Source organism: Mytilus galloprovincialis, chromosome 6, assembly GCF_965363235.1.
Source record: "Mytilus galloprovincialis chromosome 6, xbMytGall1.hap1.1, whole genome shotgun sequence".
Classification (NCBI taxonomy): domain Eukaryota; kingdom Metazoa; phylum Mollusca; class Bivalvia; order Mytilida; family Mytilidae; genus Mytilus; species Mytilus galloprovincialis.
This window is the reverse complement of record NC_134843.1, coordinates 65,295,756-65,313,161: the sequence shown is the minus strand read 5'-3', so window position 1 is coordinate 65,313,161 and position 17,406 is coordinate 65,295,756. Positions and strand designations below refer to the sequence as shown.

The 17,406-nt window shown below is 32.7% G+C and overlaps 1 protein-coding gene across 2 annotated transcripts; it reads right to left on the bottom strand.

Moving 5' to 3' along the window:
- Positions 1–750: 750 nt before the first annotated feature.
- Positions 751–14,000, bottom strand: LOC143080121 (protein unc-93 homolog A-like). Of its 2 annotated transcripts, none has more exons than XM_076255810.1 (8): positions 13,825–14,000; positions 12,471–12,628; positions 9,990–10,565; positions 9,476–9,624; positions 6,356–6,595; positions 3,970–4,105; positions 2,805–2,936; positions 751–1,228 (listed from the first exon to the last, which is right to left on the bottom strand). In XM_076255810.1, exons 3-8 carry the CDS (start codon positions 10,555–10,557, stop codon positions 981–983), a joined length of 1,473 nt encoding a protein of 490 aa, XP_076111925.1. In that variant the 5' UTR covers positions 10,558–10,565; positions 12,471–12,628; positions 13,825–14,000; the 3' UTR covers positions 751–980. The 2 variants fall into 2 exon arrangements, with proteins under 2 accessions (XP_076111925.1, XP_076111926.1); XM_076255811.1 differs by having other exon boundaries at positions 12,523–12,628.
- Positions 14,001–17,406: the final 3,406 nt, after the last annotated feature.

Genomic DNA, 17,406 nt, shown 5'->3' with positions numbered 1-17,406 from the left:
GCGTTTTTCTATTTTACGGAGCATAAAATACAATTCACTGTTTTATCATTTTGTAAAGTATTTTCTCTCAATAAGACCAAAAGCATGCTAGATATTGGAATCAAAAATTGATAATATATAGTAACGTACAATACAAGCGTTAATACGCATCCATGCACTTTGATTGGCCATTGGAAAGCCAATATATAATAACGAATGTGTTTACTGTTGATTCAACTTCCTTGTAATGAATCATGATCTATAAAAATATGTCGAAAGCTCACAGAGATATAGTAAAAGTGTTACCATGTGATACAGATAAAAGATAAAATAAATATTAATAAATTAAAGGAGATATGAACACGTTTAAATGAAAATGCTACTCAATGAAACAATAAAACAACACAATAAATCTCAAAGTTAACAAAACAGTGTCTCAATAAAATAAAATTTTCCCTTTGTATTTTAAATTCTTTAATTAATCCACGAGGGTATCACAAACCAGGTACTCTGCTCCTTTGTCTAAAATCTATTATATGTATAATGCTGATCAATTCGAAAACTAAATTATTCTTTCACCATTCCACAGATATGGATTACTGAAGTCAGATTTTTCAATGCCTCTTAGAATTTTGATTCTCATTGACTTTTGTATCGTGATTGCTTTGGCTTTATAAATGTTTTGATTCGAACTCGACTGATGACTATAATGAAGACGAAACGCGCGCCTTGCGTATCTAAATATAAGTCTTGTTTTATTGAGGAGATCAATGCATATATATATAAGTTTATTACTAGACTTGTATGCATTTCTTGAAACAATGTTATTTAAAGATTACTAATAATAAGATGTTTTACATCTAGTAGATGACATTTTGCATGACAAAATGTTAAAATTGAATAACAACAAAACATGTTTTACATGAAAATGATTTAAAACAAATTAATAATAAATAAACAGCACCACAACAGTTATATACCGATCCTAAATATAACAGACATCATTGATCTATTTCAACGTTTACTTTTTGGAAGTCTCCTTTCTTGCATTTGTCACGTCGGTCCTGAATTTCTACGATTGTAAAAAGGACCATTCCAACAGTTAGGAAGCCAAGACAAAGTACAAGTTTTACTTTTGTAACTAAATATCCACTCCATGCAAATGCAATTATATAACCAAACGATTCCCAAAGTTTGTAGTTTGAGAATGCTGCTTCAATATTAGTTGTGAAGAGATATCCGTATAAGGCTGAAGAAGGAAAAAAAGCTTATTGTGATATTTAAAATTATGGTTAATGTAATGTTACTTGGTTTTTGAAATTCAACGCTAATTGTTCCTGAAAAAAAGCATGATAACAAGTGGAATTTAAAAGTTATCAGACTTAAACGGTTCAAATATTGCCTTGACGTAAGACGATTTTTTTCGTGCCTGTTTAATTTGATGTGTTGTACTCTCAAAACGCAAGTATGTTATTTGTGTCGTTGGGATGCTATCATCTCTTTATATGCATGCTTGGCTTTTCAATTATTTCGTCTCGATTATATCTTATGGAGTTTTATACAAAGAGTAATGTAAAACATGTAAAAGGAAAATGTACGAAACGTTTCAAAAGTCGCCCACAAGCTTGATATTTTTTTCTTTCAACGTGTTGTCGTTTTCTTTAAATACTTGAAGTTAGTTATTTTACAACCGTTGCTAGCTAAAACATGTGTCCTTGATGAAATGAGTTTTTCTAAAAAAATTCTGTACCAAGTCAGGAATATGGCAGTTGTTATCACGTTTTTATGTATGGTGGCGGTTGCTGTTGTAGCAGTTCAGTTTTTCGGTTTCGTTTTTGTTCCTCTTATATTTGATATGTTACTCTCAATTTTGTTTTGTGACCCAGATTTGTTTCAGTTCAATCGATTGATGGCTATTGAACAGCTGTATACTTCTGTTTCCTTTATTTAAGATGTTTAATAACATTAAAAATGAAAGCAAGTAACGTTGTTATTGTAATGAGGGTAGCATAACATACATAAATAGGGTTTTTGATCACTTTGCTTGCTTGCTCAACAATGATATCAATATTTCCTATTGATGAGAAAAGCAGAGTGCCAGTGAATCATTTGCGGATTATTTCATGTATGTGTATTGCAAAGCTGTTGATACCGCCTAAATTAAACTTACCAATGCTTCTGACTTTCATTGTATTGCCTTAAAAAACTATTGAAGTCTTTAAACGATAAAGATATAATCCAAATGACTTTATATATTTTGTTTTGATGAGGGAAATGTTTACGTCCTTCACATATTCCAAACTGTTTGCAATTTCCGTGTCTCTAGTCCCTACCTTTTGCTTTGTTACAAATTAATAAAATTGCGTGTACTCAATATCTCCTATAGATCATAATTGTTTAACAAGGTTAGTGCGGATTTCCAACTGTTTACCCTTCCAGAGCACATGAGATCATAACCGTTTTTTTATGGATTGTGTTACTCGCTCTAAAGTTGTCTAAGTATATGTTTTTGTTTTTTGGACGTTTTTCTTTTCTTTTGCCATGACGTTGTAAGTTTCCAATCGAAAGATGAGTATGATGGTATTTGTGTCTTTACCTCTCTTTTTAATCACCTTAGATGCAATATTTTAAGACTCCATAAAAGTTCAATGGATGTTTGTGTTATTACTTCACTTTTTTAATTAGCTACTCAGTAAAATAGAGAATAGCAATGGGGATGTGTCAAAGAGACAACAATCCGACAAATGAGTAAAAATCTCAGGACCTCTCATCAACGTTGTCCATATTATATTATATCATTTCAACTAATAATAAAAATATTTTACCATTTATTTGAGTTTGCATAACTGCATCACCTATTCCCCACAATCCTGCAAATACATAAATCATGACCTGGTTGTCTCGATTTGGTTGCCATAGTAACAACGATATTAATGTTCCTCCATGTGATAGAAATGCTGAAACATAATACTAATATTTAAGAATTGTAAATTAATCCTTTTAGAAAATTTATTATATACTGTAGATCAACTTGTTTTCGCGGATACTTTGTTCCATTCTAGTTTTAATTTAGAGATTTCAAAATAAATTTCATATAGTCAAATTAGAAAAATCCAAAATTTACGTATTCACTGCGATTTATATGTTTCTGCTCTCGAAAGTAGAGACATTAAATAGCTCGCGAAAATTAATTGGTTTACAGAATTCTGAGCACATTAGATGATCCAAATTTTTGTGGGGTTCGTGTTGCTCATTATTTAGTATTCTATTTTGTGTTTCTGTTATGTGCTTTGTCTATATTCCTTTTTATGTTTCTTCGTTACATATATGACGTGGCTCTGTACTTGAATATCCAGTCATTGTGTTATCTTACTATGGTAAATTCGTGTATTCTTGTCTTTAATTTTTTTTTTACTAATATGCTTGGTCTGTATGCCACTTTGTGCTTCTTTGTTACATGTTTATAGTGATTAGGATTATGACTGCTGTATTATTGATATTTTTACCTCTTATGTCTGTTTGTTTTGTTCCTGCATCGTTGTCAAAATAATGGAATTTGATGCGACTGTCATACAAGTGAGAGGTTTAGCTAGCTATTAAACCAGGCTTAATTCACAATTTTCTACATAAGAAAGTCTCTGTACCAAGTCAGGAATATGACAGTTGTTAACCATTAGTTTGATATGTTTGAGGTTTTACCATTTGATTAGGGACTTTCCACTTTGAATTCAGTATTTTTGTGACGTTATTTTTTTGTATAACGTTGTGAAATTTAGTCGCTGTTTTGTTATGCCATTGTCAGTTCGTCATCGACTTATGAGTTTGAATTTCCCGTGTATATCTTTCGCCTCTCTTGATTAACAAATGAAGGTAAAATAGTTATTGTGATGTACTTTATTTCTTCGTAAATAAGTCTAGCACGTCAGATACAACATATTTATATTTTCACAAGACACGCACACAAAAAATAATTAATATTATATATCTTACCAATAATAAAGAAAGGAACATGACCAACAAACTGAACCAGTCGACCAAAACCCCATGAACAAATTGCACAAACCGCACCAAAACAGATCATTACATAACCAACGTTCCATATCCCTATTGTGCAACTAACGTAAGACTGAAAGTAATTTAAAATAAGTTATGTAGACCAATGGTTGGGTCATCATGGTGAGTTAGTATAGGAATTTAAAAAATGGTTAACCTCTTCTAAACTTTGATGCGGTTATATAAATGATGATAGGGCAAACAATTGATTATATTAGATATAACATTTTTCGGTTATCTTATTACTAATCTATTGGAAGTTTTAAACTGTAATTCAGTTATCAATGGCATGATTGCTCTATAAATATGTTTTACATGATACCATCTTGAAGTAGATGTCTCGTTGTATTTGGCGAAACTTTTAGGAATTTTAGTCCTCAATGCTCTTCAACTTCGTACTTAATTTGACCATTTTGGCTTTTTTTGGATTCGGGCGTCGCTGGTGGGTCTTTTGTGGACGGGACGCGCGTCTGGCGTATATACTAAATTTAGTCCTTGTATCTACGATGAGTTTGTTTACAACCACTGGGTCGATGCCACTGCTGGTGGAGATTTATTTCCCCGAGGGTATCACAAGCCAAGTAGTGATCACTTTTTGTGCTGACATGAATTGTCATTGATATGGTTATATTTATAAATTTACTGTTTACAAATTTTTGAATTTTTTGAAATACTAAGGCTTTTCTACCTCAGGCATACATTACCTTAGCTGTATTTGGCAAAACTTTTAGGAATTTTAGTCCTCAATGCTCTTCAACTTCGTACTTAATTTGACCATTTTGGCTTTTTTGGATTCGGGCGTCGCTGGTGGGTCTTTTGTGGACGGGACGCGCGTCTTGCGTATATACTAAATTTAGTCCTGGTATCTATGATGAGTTTATTTACAACCACTGGGTCGATGCCACTGCTGGTGGATATTTATTTCCCCGAGGGTTTTACAAGCCCAGTAGTCATCATTTTTTGTGCTGACATGAATTGTCATTGATATGGTTATATTTATAATTTACTGTTTACAAATTTTTGAATTTTTTGAAATACTAAGGCTTTTCTACCTCAGGCATAGATTACCTAAGCTGTATTTGGCAAAACTTTTAGGACTTTCAGTCCTCAATGCTCTTCAACTTCGTACTTAATTTGACCATTTAGGCTTTTTTGGATTCGGGCGTCGCTGGTTGGTCTTTTGTGGACGGGATGCGCGTCTGGCGTATATACTAAATTTAGTCCTGGTATCTATGATGAGTGTATTTTCATACATTCATATCAATGCAGCATACGAGTCCATCGTTCAAAAATGTGTATACATGAGAGGTAGTCGTACCACATTTAACAACATTGTGAAATTAGAAAATCCAATCTAACATGGAAAAATACATACTAGTATATTTTTATATATTCTACAATACATGTATTAATATTTGTAAGTTTATCGGAAGCTTGCAGAGAAAAATTAATAATGATGATCGAACTTGCATCTTTGTTGATGAACAGATAACATGACTAATGTTTGTAAGGAAGCGACAAAAGATATAAAAAAGAAGATGTGGTATGATTGCCAATGAGACAACTATCCACAAAAGACCAAAATGACACAGACATTAACAACTATAGTCACCGTACCGCCTTTAACAATGAGCAAAGCCCATACCGCATAGTCAGCTATAAAAAGCCCCGATAAGACAATGTAAAACAGTTCAAACGAGAAAACTAACGGCCTTATTTATGTATAAAAAAGAGATTGTCCATTTAATCAATTCGATCTGCGTGTATTGTTGTCTGTTTAATAAATGCATTTTGATGTGAAACAGAATTAAAAAAACTTGTGTGATAAAATTTGCCTACACAAACGTTACAGTAAGAGAAAGTCCTGAAAAAATAAAAATAACACTTAATAAATATGGTTCCCCAAAGCTATTTACCGGATTCATCTTTATTGACACGAATAAACAGTTTTAAGGGGGTAGACCTTGGTACAGGGAGATAACTCTTTAAATCAGTTATGTGTTTGTAAAAGTTAAGTTTCCTCAATGAATTTTAAGCATTTACCTGAAACAGATTGAAAATAATCTATGTAACCTAGAAGCTTAGAATATATTTTTGAAAATGGTTGACACAAACGTACTGATGATTTTAAGAATTATTTCCCTTAACCTAGGTCTACCTCCTTAAGCAAATGATGTAGAAATAGATGATTACACGAGGAGATATGTGACTAAAAGTACTTAAAAGAAAAACCCAATTTCAAACGAATCATTAAATTGATCTATAACTTGTTCATACAGCAGTTATTATTTGGTGCGTTTACAATAGTGCGTTTATTAAATACCTTAGTGTAGTCGCCTGTTATAAATGCTTGCTCCATTCCACTATATATGGTTAATATTGTTAGGAGCTTCTGTGGCGTTGAACCCCACCAATGCTTGAAACTTGACAGGAACAAATTGGCTGATATTTTCGAATCTCCCCCTTGTGGAGTTTTATCCAGTGTAATATTGTCAAGAAATATTGCAGTTATAATAAATGCCACAACAGCACAGCCGACAAATATACCACATAGTGTATACACCTGTAATTAATTATTATTAAGGTATAAAGCTAAGACGTAATACAAACTTATAGTATGCATACATGTCTCCGATTTCATACATGTACAACATTACAATTTTGATATCAAACGGTTTAAACATACGTCTGAAAAAATGTTTTTTTTTAAATTCTCAACAAAATTTACCAACTATTAAAAGTGGGACTCGCGGGGCTCGCGGGTCTAAATCGATTTTTTAAATTTTATATAGGATGTCGCTATGTTTTTCTATAAATGAACTTTATCTTATACTTAATAGAAAAAATAAAATAAAAAAATGGGATCACCGTTCATTTACGCTCACAATCTGCCTTCGAAAGAAGCATACATGTTTGTAAAGGTACCTTTTTTTCTGTTGAACTAATCGGAGAAATAGAGGTAATATGGAAATAAAAAAAGAACTTAGTAACAGAAATCGCCCAACTTTTACAATAGTTAAGTTTAAGTACAGCTTATTTGAAAATAATAATAAAAAACATAGGTCACCGATGAGTCAAAACAAATATTTCAATTCTTATGCTAAAAAATAGCATTTTTGCACCAAATGGAGATAATTTGGAGCTTTTTCAATGATATCTACATTTTAAAATTCCTCTAGGGCAAAAACGAATTGATTGTTTTGAATGATTTTTGTACCATATGATAAAGTTATAACTACTAAAGGTAATAAATTAAATTTGTAATGAAAAATAAATGTTAAATTTTTTTCTGAAATTTTTATACCCAGGAGCCTCCTTAAGTCTCATTATCAATTGAGAGTTTCAAATAAAGGTAATAAACATATATTTTAGACTCGCATATTGTAATAGAGAAAGACTGAGTGCGTCGACATGGAAAGCGTGCTAATTGGTGAAGGCAGTACGGTGACCCTTTAGCTCTGTTTTTGTGTTATTTGGTCTCTTGTGGAGAGTGTCTCATTGGCAATCATATCTTATCTTCTTTTTTATATATACATGTACCTCCCGTCGTGCGAATCTCAACAGAATCTGGAGGGGGGTCCTTGAAAAAATATTTGTTAAGAACGTATCCGAAATCACAAGAGATACACTGGGAGCAACTGTTGGGTGTTTTGTATCTAAGCTACTATGTTATCATACATTGTGGAAACTCAATATAAAAGTGGACGTACTAAAATATTTAAACAAAAAAGGGCACACCATGTACAAAATGATGTACGTTCAAATAGGAACATGAGTAATAAAATAAAACCCTAAGTATATTTGTAGGACTCGGAGGTGCGATGAGGACCCTGAAGTGCGATGGTACACACCGAAGTACGATGGTCCGTACGCTGAAGTTCGATGGTTTTGTGCATGACGTTTGAATAATGTAACGTTTTCAAAATACAACATGGATTCGCAGGCAGGAGAATAGGGTTTTGAAGATGAAGGTTTCATGTTAACAAAGATAAGTAAGGAAATAAGAAACAAACAAACAATTCAAGTCCCAAACAGAACAGTTTTAAGCATTACATGTTGAGGTTACAAAAACATGTTTAAACATTTTAGGCAGCAAAGCGGCTGATACATGAACTTGGCCACTAAATGGACTAACCAGTATTCTGAATTATGCCGCGAACTTTTTGTACGATTAATACAGTATACTAATCTAATTTAAAATATTAACCTTGATTTATATTTACGTAAGCGTCACATGTTTTTTTTTGTGGGCAATTTAATAAAATAAAATGCTAGTATTAGCAATGTTTCAATGTTTTTGCTATATCAGGTTCATATAATGTTGTTTTATTCCCCAGATATTTTTGTTTTGTTTTGAAAGAACACCGCCGCTCTAGTCTTATTTTGATTATGGTTTCAGTGTTGATTGTCTACAATATGTCAGACTGAAATTAACTTGACTAAAACCTACGTGTACTTCCCAATTTATCATCCTCATCTTTATTTTTCGTGAAATAATTGCCTCGATACTGTTCCAACATAAGGTATATATAAGGTATATATAAATTAATGAAGAATTGTTGTGAGCAATTTACAGTGGCGGATCCAGACAGGGGGTAGGTCCTCTGCCCTCCTAAACCGCCTCTAATCAATTATTAAGTTTTATCATAATATTTAAGTAAATGAGATGGAAAATTCTTAGCACTTTTATAAAGACCTACACGCTGAATCTTTTTTTTTCTATTTCTCCCTTGAGCTCCTTATTGCATACTCTTGCGTGCTACAAGGAGAATTGGAGATTTGGAAAATTAGATTAAAACAAAAATTAAAGTCTTTGGTTTGATCTAAACAGAAGTTAACACATCTTCCAAATAAGAGGCTAGCAGCTACTTTTGTCAAATCTTAAGGCAGCAACCATTTGATTTTCTGGGGGGGGGCTATGGTTTTTTTTTCTGTGCAAACTTTTTTTTTCGCCTTCAGCGAAGAACAATCTATTTTTTTTTCTTTCAATTTTAGCATTACATATAGTGGCAGCTGAGGGTGAAACAAACATTTTTTTTTCTCAGGGTCCAAAACAAATTATTTTTTTCACCAAAACCTGGAAACAAACTTTTTTTTCCAAAAAAAAACATAGCCCCCCCCCCCCCCCCCCAACCCCCCAGAAAATCAAATGGTTGCTGCCTAATGTTGTTATTTATTTAAAACAGGGCATGTACATTTTGCTTTCACTCAAAGTCTTAGGTTAGCCATCTTACTACGGCGTAACCACCATCGCACTTCAGCGTAGATATCAACAAGTTAACGTCACAATGTCACCATCGCACTTCAGCGTAGACCATCTCTCTTCAGCGTGACCATCGCGGTTCCGAGTCCTACATATTATACAGAATATTTACCTATTATTTAAATTGATATGTATGTGCAGCGTGTTAGAACATTTAATGAAAGATAAGCATTTACAAACCTTTGTATCATCCGGTCTATCCAAATTAGAATTATTTCCTGTCGGAGCAGTTGGATCAAAATTGGCTCCGCATGAATCAATATCATTAGTTGTATTCCCTGGCGTAACGGCAAAAACGGTTGATGAAATTATATTTCCCCATATGTCGCCTAAATATATACAATGAATGTTCATGTATATTAAAATCACGAATGATGAAGATTTATTCAAACCATATTAAGGATATTGTTCCTGCCTTCAAAAACATTTGCAGCAGTTAAATGAGAATTAACAAAACATACTGACAATTTTTGACTTTGAATAATATGCGTCACGATATGAAATTTTGATTGGTTTAAACTCGAATAGTACAGAGAAAACATAAGCCAAAATGGTCAAATGATTCATAACACTCAAACTTAATTTGTATATAAAAATACTATAATTTGACTTTTCAAACTTTAATGTTTTAACTTTTTTTTATATATAGAGAAAAAGCAATCTGAAACTGGTAAAATACTGCAACTCGACTTACTTGTTTGGCATGTCATAAAAAAGAATCCGAAGAATTTATTCATGACGTCATCTTTCTTTGCACCTGTTAACTTAGCATACCACACAGCTATTTGCGTAAGATATGCACACTTAGCCGCCCATAATGTTCCTCCGCCTAATCCAACAATTATTGAAGCAGGTATAATAGTTCCCCATATGGCATGGAAGTTTAATGCCATATAGGCAATATAGCACAACATTGATAGTGTCACGGTCCATTTACATCCAAGGTGCGCGATAACAAAAGATGGTAACAACATACATGATACCACAAGGGCGCCATATACGACTGCCAATCCACCTGTTCCGAGTCCTTCGTCTTTGTTTAAAGTGCTTTGGAGGTTTGATAGAGACTGAAATGACGTAAAAAGAAACATAAATCCAATACTGACAACAAAGACGTTTTTTAGAATCCTCACTCTACCCATTGGCGGGGGTTCAGTGTTTTCAGGAGATGGCTCATCGTTGGATGTGGAAGAAGGGTCAATCTGATTACCACCGTTCAGTTGTTCCATCTGCATGGTTTCCTCCATAGACTCTTCTTCCATATTTAAATCTAAAATGACAAAACTCATCAAAGTTATCAGGCTTAAATCAAAATCCGAACATCTAGAAGTTTTCTAGCAAAGTAAAACTAGAGGCTCTCAAGAGCCTGTGTCGCTCACCTTAGTCTATGTGCATATTAAACAATAGACATAGATAAATTCATGACATAATTGTGTTTTGGTGATGGTGATGTGTTTGTTGATCTTACTTTACTGAACATTCTTGTTGCAACAATTATCTCACTTTACTGAACATTCTTGTTGCTACAATTATCTCTATCTATAATGAACTAGGCCCAGTAATTACAGTGGAAAATATTTTCTAAAAATTTACAAAAATATATGAAAAATGCTAAAAATTAACTATAAAGGGCAATAACTCCTTAAGGGGTCAATTTACTATTTTGGTCATGAAAACTTATTTGTAGATCTTGTTTTGCTGAACATTATTGCTGTTTCATTTTATCTATATCTATAATAATTTTCAAGATAATAACAAAAAACGGCAAAATTTCCTTAAAATTACCAATTCAGGGCAAGACCTAACAACGGGTTGTCAGATCCATGTGAAAATATCAGGGCAGAAAGATCTTGACCTGATGACAATTTAACCCCTGTCAGATTTGCTCTAAATGCTTTGGTTTTTGAGTTATAAGCCAAAAACTGCATTTTACCCCTATAGTCTATTTTTAGCCATGGTGGCCATCTTGGTTGGTTGGCCGGGTCACGCCACACATTTTTTAAACTAGAGACCCCAATGATGATGGTGGCCAAGTTTGGTTTAATTTGGCCTAGTAGTTTCAGAGGAGAAGATTTTTGTAAAAGATTACTAAGATTTACGAAAAAATGGTCAAAATTTGACTATAAAGGGCAATAACTTCTAAAGGGGTCAACTGACCATTTCGTTCGTGTTGACGTATTTGTAAATCTTACTTTGCTGAACATTATTGCTGTTAACAGTTTATCTCTATCTATAATAATATTCAAGATAATAATTTCCTTAAAAATACCAATTCAGGTGCAGTAACCCAACAACAGGTTGTCTGATTCATCTGAAAATTTCAGGACAGATAGATTTTGACCTGATAAACACTTTTAACCCTGTCAGATTTGCTCTAAATGCTTTGGTTTTTGAGTTATAAGCCAAAAACTGCATTTTACCCCTATGTTCTATTTTTAGTCATGACGGCCATCTTGGTTGGTTGGCCGGGTCATGCCACACATATTTTAAACTAGATACCCAAAAGATGATTGTGGCCAAGTTTGGATTAATTTGGCCCAGTTGTTTCAGAGGAGAAGATTTTTGTAAAAGTTAATGACGACGGACGACGTACGACCACGACGACGGACGACGGACGACGGACGCCAAGTGATGGGAAAAGCTCACTTGGCCCTTCGGGCCAGGTGAGCTAAAAATGTTAAAGAAATACAAAATCTGTGCATAGTGGATACGGTTTAACATTCAGTTTAGTAACATGTCATCTGTACACATCTGCATTGAACGAAGAATCGGGAGAAATTATGACATCTAAAAGTTAACATGGTTTAGGGTTCCATTTCACTACTTCCGTATTCATTTAAAAGAACATCTGGTGTTGGGGTATTTCAAAATGAAAGTACTTTTCATGAATACATAAGCTAAATGTTACATTTTTATATCTTTTACAACCGTTCTTAAAGTGAATGAATTGATGTAGAACGTTTTTCATCTATAATGGTCTTTCAAACGTGTCACGAAAGTAAGGATATGAAAATTTAGGGAACTGGTTCGACCTCCGAACTTGGTACGTGCATCTCTAAAGTCCGGCGTCGGGGCGTGTTAAATCTTAAAATATTATTGTAACACACGAGAAGTAAATTAAATGATCATTTACTTAGATAATATGTAAACCGGAGAGTGTCAATAAATGTTTTACCTTACTATATTAGCTAACACTTAGAAATAGCGATAAATCCTTAAATAAATACCCAAACAATATTTCTTTAGACAGTAGTCCAAACTTCAGGTCAGTCCTATAACCGCAACATTCTAATTACGCAAAGAATGCTGTAACGTACAACAAATTCTTCTGTCCTATTAAATAAAAAAAATCCGTGTCTCAATGAAAAGAATGCAAATATATATATTTAGGGTTTTTTTTTTCTTTTTCATCTCAGTTATTAACACAATCGCGTCATTACAATAATGATTATTACATAAAATGGGCAAAATCATGTACAATATACATAAGTGACGTAAAGATATTCTTTATATGTAATGTAAGTCTAGTTGTCTTTCTTTTTATAGATAATTGGTTGAATTTAAACTGTTATGTATGGGAAAGGTATAACAAAACAAATGACAGAATACTAGACTTTTAATAATATGTTATATTCATGGGAATGTAAAACATAAAGAATTGATTACGGAAAGGATATGCATAACAAAGTATTCACTCTTCCTACAGTCCTTTCTTAAAATCCGACAAGTCATAGACACGTTCTGTGATTCTGATTGTAAATGTACGAGAAACCCAGTAGTGCAACATCCGATAGTCATGTTGCATTTGTATTGTAATTTGAGCACGGTTTTAAGGAAGAACGGTTTCTAAATCTTTTGGGATTGTAGTTCATTCTACTACATTCCTGATATACATATTGACATGTTTGTTCCAAAGTGATTACACGATTTTATTTGCTTGCTTTATTCATAGAACTGCTGTCATCATCCCAAAGATTGACAGTCGGTTTATCATTGTCTAAATTATCATTACATATTATGCATCTGTCCATCATTGGATATTACAATCTGACAAAAATGCATCTCATATTATTTGAACAATAAATCATTAGCATGCAAAGACGTTAATTAAATTAGAGTTCTAGCATATACTGTCCCATGAATATATTACCTTACCCGTATTTGGCAAAACTTTTTGGAATTTTGGATCCTCAATGCTCTTCAACTTTGTACTTGTTTGGCTTTATAACCATTTTGATATGAGCGTCACTGATCAGTCTTATGTAGACGATACGCGCGTCTGACGTACTAAATTACAATCCTGGTACTTTTGATAACTATATACAGGCTACAGGTACAACAATAGAATGTTAGGACTATCAGGTAAATATAAGTAAAATATTAGCATGATAGTATCTACAAGTATATACACTGTAGGTATACTTTACGTTTTAACACAACTTATTAGGTATTTGTATAACTAATCTTAAAATATTGGATGTATTTCTCTTTTAAAAAATGTTTAAAATTTAATATAACATAAAACTAACTTAGCTGAATTTGAGTTGCTTGTTAATCCATCTTCACTTACGTTGTCGTACTAATGTAAGGAGGAAAATCATGCTTTCATGCCGCCAAATTTGTCGACGTAAACTGATACGATTGACAAAACATTATAAAATATATCTATTTTTCAATATTTGTTTTCAAACACAATACTTATACATCCGATCCTTAATGATCATTGTGATCATGTGTTCCATCAGACAATATAAGTATTATCTTAAAATAAAACATTGTATAGTTCAATTCGTATGTATAGCCTTAATGGCTTTCCATAAGTAAAACTACACGGTAGAAATAAAATGTTCCACTTCAATTTATATCATGCGTTTGTTTCTTTTAATGAACGTTTTAATATAATTTAGGGATCAAATTTTACAATTAAATGAATTAATACTTTAAAATATTAAAGCAACAAATTATAGCAACAAATTATAGCAACATTGGTGATATTAGGTCACACTGCACATTCCTTTGACATAAACAATTATTGACCAATAAATTGTTTGCAATATCACATTGCAGTATTAAATAAAAATTTAAATAAAAAAGAAAGATTTTTTACCCACCCTTTGTGTAATAAATTATGTCTACTTGCTGAATAAAACTAATGAGCAATGAATGTAGTTACTTCCCTTTGCATTGTATGGATGCCTTTGATGGCATAAATTTCAATTATATTCTATGTAGGTTTCAATCCTTAAATTACAAGTTTTCCACTCGTCAGATTTTAGAAAATGTTTAAAACTTGTTTCTATATTTTTCTTTCTAAAGCATCTAAAATGTTCTGATGTAAATTTCTTTCATGTCAAATCTTATATTGACTGGACTACAATCTTATATTGACTTGACTACAATCTTATATTGACTTGAATACAATCTTATATGACTTATATTGACTTGACTACAAATATAAAACAGACGTATGATTTGTAAATTAAGGCAACAGTAGTATACCGCTGTTCGAAAGTCATCAATCGATTTAGAAAAAAACCCGGATTACAAGGTAAACCGAGGGTAAATCGAAGGAAACACATCAACTATTACATGTATTAGAGGAAAACAGCGAAACAATAGAAACAATGAAGTGCAACAAAAACAAAACGACAATGCAAAACACAGAAATGAACTATAAGGTAACAACAACCGTTTTCCTGCCTTGGTACAGGACATTTAAAGAAACAATGGTGGGTCAAACCCCGCGCTTTTATTCATGGCAATGTTAAATATAATACAAAAATGACAACATTACATGACAGGACTATAGTACAAATATATGAAGTTTAAAAGCTAAAATAAATTACTTAAGGTTTTAGAGCTACTAGTTTATTTTGACGTATTTGCCATTTCAGGAATTGTTAAATGTGCCTTGTAATAATTTTAAACAAAATTTGTAAACCCCGTTATACCAACTACACTTTATTAGATTATTATGTAAAATAATGTCACCACTAACAAATCTTGTCCTTTTATTATACACTTGGTAAGTGATGTCTGTTATTAAATGTTTTTTTTGCGTTGAGGCCTGGACTTAGTCGGGTGTGTCTATTTTCTGTGTAGGTCTTCAATGTATTATGTATTCGGGTTTTGTTTTCTGTAATTAGTTAAGACGTGAGTTTTATCATGTAAATCTTTTATATTCATTTGATAAAATTTACTGTTTGCAATAGCATAAATTGTTCTAAATAATAAGGATGTTCTTATCACAAGCAGAAAATCCTAGCCGTATTTGGCACAACCGTTTTCAACTCTTGATCCACAGAGCTGTACAACTTTGTACCCTTTTTTGGACTTTCGAAGTTTATATCTGGGCGTCACTGGTAAGTCTTGTGTGGACGAGGCGCGTTTTTGACGTATTGAATTTTAAAACTGATGCCTTTAATTATCTATTATCCATGTGTTTCTTTGCCTAATACGTTCTCCTATTTATTTTTATTGTAGTCCTGTATTATTATGTTGTCATTTTAATGTTATATTTAACAATGCCATTAAAGTGCGAGGTTTGGCATGCAAAAAAACCAGGTTCAACCCACCATTTTTTTCTTTAAAAATGTCCTGTACCAAATCAGGAAAATGGTCATTGTTATATCATAGTTCGTTCCTGTGTGTGTTACATTTTTACGTTGTGTTTCCGTTGTGTCGTTTGTTTTCTCCTATATTTGAGTGTGAATTCACATTACTATAAGACGTGTCATGGTACTTTTCTATCCCAAATTCATGTGTTTGGTTTTGATGTTATATTGGTTATTCTCATCGGATTTTGTCTAATGCTTAGTCCGTTGCTTTGTGTGTTACATTTTAATGTTGTGTCGTTGTTCTCCTCTTATATTTAATGCGTTTCCCTCAGTTTTAGTTTGTTACCCCGATTTCGTTTTTTGTCCATAGATTTTTTGAACAGCGGTATACTACTGTTGCCTTTATTTATAACCTTTCTTTGTATGGAAAGTGTGACCATTACATTTTGTGGTTTTCAAAAGGAGAAAAAAAGTAAAACAAAAATACTGAACACTAAGGCAAATCCAAAAACAGGAAGTCTTTAAAAACTGACATAATCAAACGATACCAATCAACAGGACAAGCGAAATATATATATAGAATAACCATACATTGTTTCGAAATATCAATGTTATTTGTACAAGGCTTAGAAACAGGTAGAAAGGGATGCTGTGCCGAGCATTTCTACCTGTTTCTAGCCGAGTACAAATAACATTGATATTTGGAGACAATGTATGATTATTCTCTATATACTGCAACTCTTAAACTGTTCTAAATGAAGTATTTAGGGTAAAAACCATCATTTGTTAATTTTGAGCGGAAGACGTCAAATCTCCGCGAACCTGTATGTTTTAAAGACGTCATAAATAAAACTCTACGGAAACACATTGTCACCGTCATAAACGAGGTGATTTACGGTCAGTGACTGTATATCACATATGAATATACGGTCAATGCAATTTGACTGCTCAAATAGCACAGCTGCAGTATATAAACTACCATATTCCTAACTTGGTACATGCATTTTACGAATAAAAGCTACTCCCAAACTCAATCAACATTTTATATATAACTATATAAAATGGAACAGTTATCCAACAATAATGTTTTGTATGTGAAGTGTTCACCGTGAAAAAGTTCTTACGCTCTTAATTTGTTTCTATAGCCTCTACAGTAGCGGTTCTAGAGTATTAGTATTGAGTGCATGACATATACATATACGTCATAAAATTGCACTGAAACTACTTCAATTTGAAGTTAGAGCGTTATAGTGGCTTTACATGTATTGTTATATTTAACATTGCCATAAAAGCGGGAGGTTTGTCATGACTCAAAACCAGGTTCAACCCACCATTTTTTTTTCTTAAAGTGTCCTATACCAAGTTCGGAAAATGGCCATTGTTATATTATAGTTCGTTTCTGTGTGTTTTACAATTTAATGTTGTGTTTCTGTTGTGTCGTAGTTCTCATCTCATATTTGATGTGTTTCCCTCAGTTTTAGTTTGTAACCCGAATTTATTTTTGTCTCAATCGATTACTGAATTTCGAACAGCGGTATACTACTGTTGCCTTTT

Excerpts from the sequence above, each read along its gene's own strand:
- LOC143080121 (XM_076255810.1), bottom strand. The coding sequence starts at position 10,557 with ATGGAAGAAGAGTCTATGGAGGAAACCATGCAGATGGAACAACTGAAC. Across the intron at positions 6,596-9,475 it reads ATAGACCGGATGATACAAAG|GTGTATACACTATGTGGTAT; the intron begins GTTTGTAAATGC and ends AATTAATTACAG. Across the intron at positions 2,937-3,969 it reads TGTTCCTTTCTTTATTATTG|CATTTCTATCACATGGAGGA; the intron begins GTAAGATATATA and ends ATTATGTTTCAG.